This window comes from Sinocyclocheilus rhinocerous, unplaced genomic scaffold, assembly GCF_001515625.1.
Source record: "Sinocyclocheilus rhinocerous isolate Xijiao unplaced genomic scaffold, SAMN03320098_v1.1 scaffold1725, whole genome shotgun sequence".
NCBI classification, from domain to species: Eukaryota; Metazoa; Chordata; class Actinopteri; order Cypriniformes; family Cyprinidae; genus Sinocyclocheilus; species Sinocyclocheilus rhinocerous.
The window spans coordinates 571,953-574,033 of record NW_015627232.1 but is presented as its reverse complement, the minus strand read 5'-3'; the positions used below and the strand labels follow the sequence as shown (position 1 = coordinate 574,033).

General features: G+C 36.8%; 1 protein-coding gene across 1 annotated transcript in view; it reads left to right on the top strand.

The window, feature by feature from the left end:
* Positions 1-314: 314 nt before the first annotated feature.
* Positions 315-2,081, top strand: part of LOC107723361 (tumor necrosis factor alpha-induced protein 2-like) — a 14,225-nt gene continuing 12,458 nt past the window's right edge. The window contains exon 1 of the mRNA XM_016531951.1: positions 315-384. Within this exon, the coding sequence (XP_016387437.1) occupies positions 357-384 (28 nt within the window). The 5' untranslated portion in view covers positions 315-356. The remainder of the gene's footprint in view (positions 385-2,081) is intronic.

The following is a 2,081-nucleotide window of genomic DNA, read 5'->3' as shown; positions in this document are numbered from 1 at the left end:
AAACAAGAATATGTAAATAGCATCGTTAGACTCATACTGGACCTCTGTTCTCCACAAAACAGACATGAGTCATGTCAGAAGAATTATCATCCTTATCAGCATTCATAATATAGTTAACACTCAGGAAGTAGGTTAGCTCTAGCAATCAAGATAGAAAAATTAAAGCTACGATGTTTGCAAACAGAAACATTAGGAGTCAAAACATAGGGTGCAGATTCTCTCCACTAGATCACATGATGCAGCAGCGTGTCTGGACTACGTCATCATCAGCCTATAAAAGAAGCTGTGAGGGACTATAGTCTCTCACACCACTGAAAGCTAAATGAGAGTACTTGGGACACACTTTTCAATTCTGAATGATGCCCTTTAGCAAAGCGAGAAAAGGTAAGACAATCTATAGCATGACATACATTGTCTTGTTCTGCAAATGTTGACCACACTCTTATAGCCTGGCTGTTTAGAGTCTGAGATGAAAAGCTTTTGATTTTAAATGTAAGTATGAATTAAATGAATTTATGAATTTACATGAATTAAAACATATGTTGTGTTCTTGAGATGTTGTTGTCTATCCTATTAAAGTTAGTTAAACGTAGCTTAATGTATCTGCCACAGCCCTGTATTAAAGTATTGCTATAAACATAGGCATCAGTACAAGTTTTCTAAAGCTGCAAATATGGACACCAGACAGTTAACATGTCATTTTGCCCAGATATTAACTCTGCCATTAAAGACTGAAATGTGGCACGCGAGACAACATAAACTACGAAGGCTTAAATTTCATGTAGAGAATTTATTTTTAGTGGCCTGAATTCTTTCACATATTAACCCTCTGATGCATCGTGGTCACTACAGTGGACAGCTATTTGGAAGCCATTTTGAACCATTTAAGATGTAGCATCATGTCCCAACCACCAACTGGCGAACCCCCAAAGTGTTGTCTACGATTCCATTTAATTGTTGTCTTTTTATCTTTTTATTTTTTGTTTTGAGATATTGCATAATATATTCAAAATGGCGGCAGGAAAAGGGGATGCACCATGTACCTCGGCGATAAGTGTTAGATAATTTTATTCTCAGAAAACCAGACAGGTACAAAAAATATTTTTCAGTTAAATAGGATGTCAGAAATAGTTTCATCCAGATTTTAACAATATTTTTCTTGTACATTTTTTTCTGTGACAGAAAATATATCTGTCCACTACAGTGGATGTCATGCACCATTCTGCCTATGGGCCTATATATAGGTTCTGCCTTATTTTGTGTTTTATTAAAATTATGATATAATTTACACTTGAATGGTTTTATTGAACAGAAATATTAAATAGTCTTCAGATTTTATCATTTATTTCAATGCTTACAGCCTATATTTATTTATTAGGTAATATAAAAGTGTAAGCATGTATACATGTATACTGTATGAGTGCAGACATATGTGTGCATGATTGTGTTCGAGTGTGTGGTGGATTTATCGGGAGCGTGTATGCTGGGATTTCATGGAGAAAAAAGTAACGTAACTAGTAATGTAACTAATTACTAGTTACTTTTGAAATAAAGTAATCAGAACAGTAACGTGATTACTTTTAAAAGGAGTAATCAGTAATCAGTAATTTGATTACATTTTCAGAGTAACTTGCCCAACACTGGTGTTGGGAGGGTATGTGTGCTTGTGTGTTTGTATTTGTGCTCACATCTGTATGAATAGCCCACCCCCCAAAATAATCAAACAATAGTCAAAGCTTTATTGGCATGTCGAGCATTTACAGTAGGCTATTATTTACAAAAGCTGGGCCGCGCCCGCAGCCAGATTATTTTGATAGAGGCTGATTCTGAAAAAGATCTGTCATGACAGCAACAGTTACTTGGGCTAGAGCGTCCACACCCAGAGGCGACGGAGGAGACAAGGAAACCAGAGCGGGCAATGCGCATGCTCCAAGCAAACAAATCCACTTCTGTTGTCAGTCCTTGACCTAATCTGACAACCACTCAATTGGGTAAGAACCATTTGAGTGCCAGAAACGCTGCTCCAAACAGTTTGTGTGATTGAGCTAATATCAGCCAATCGTCAAGGTAACTCAAAACTC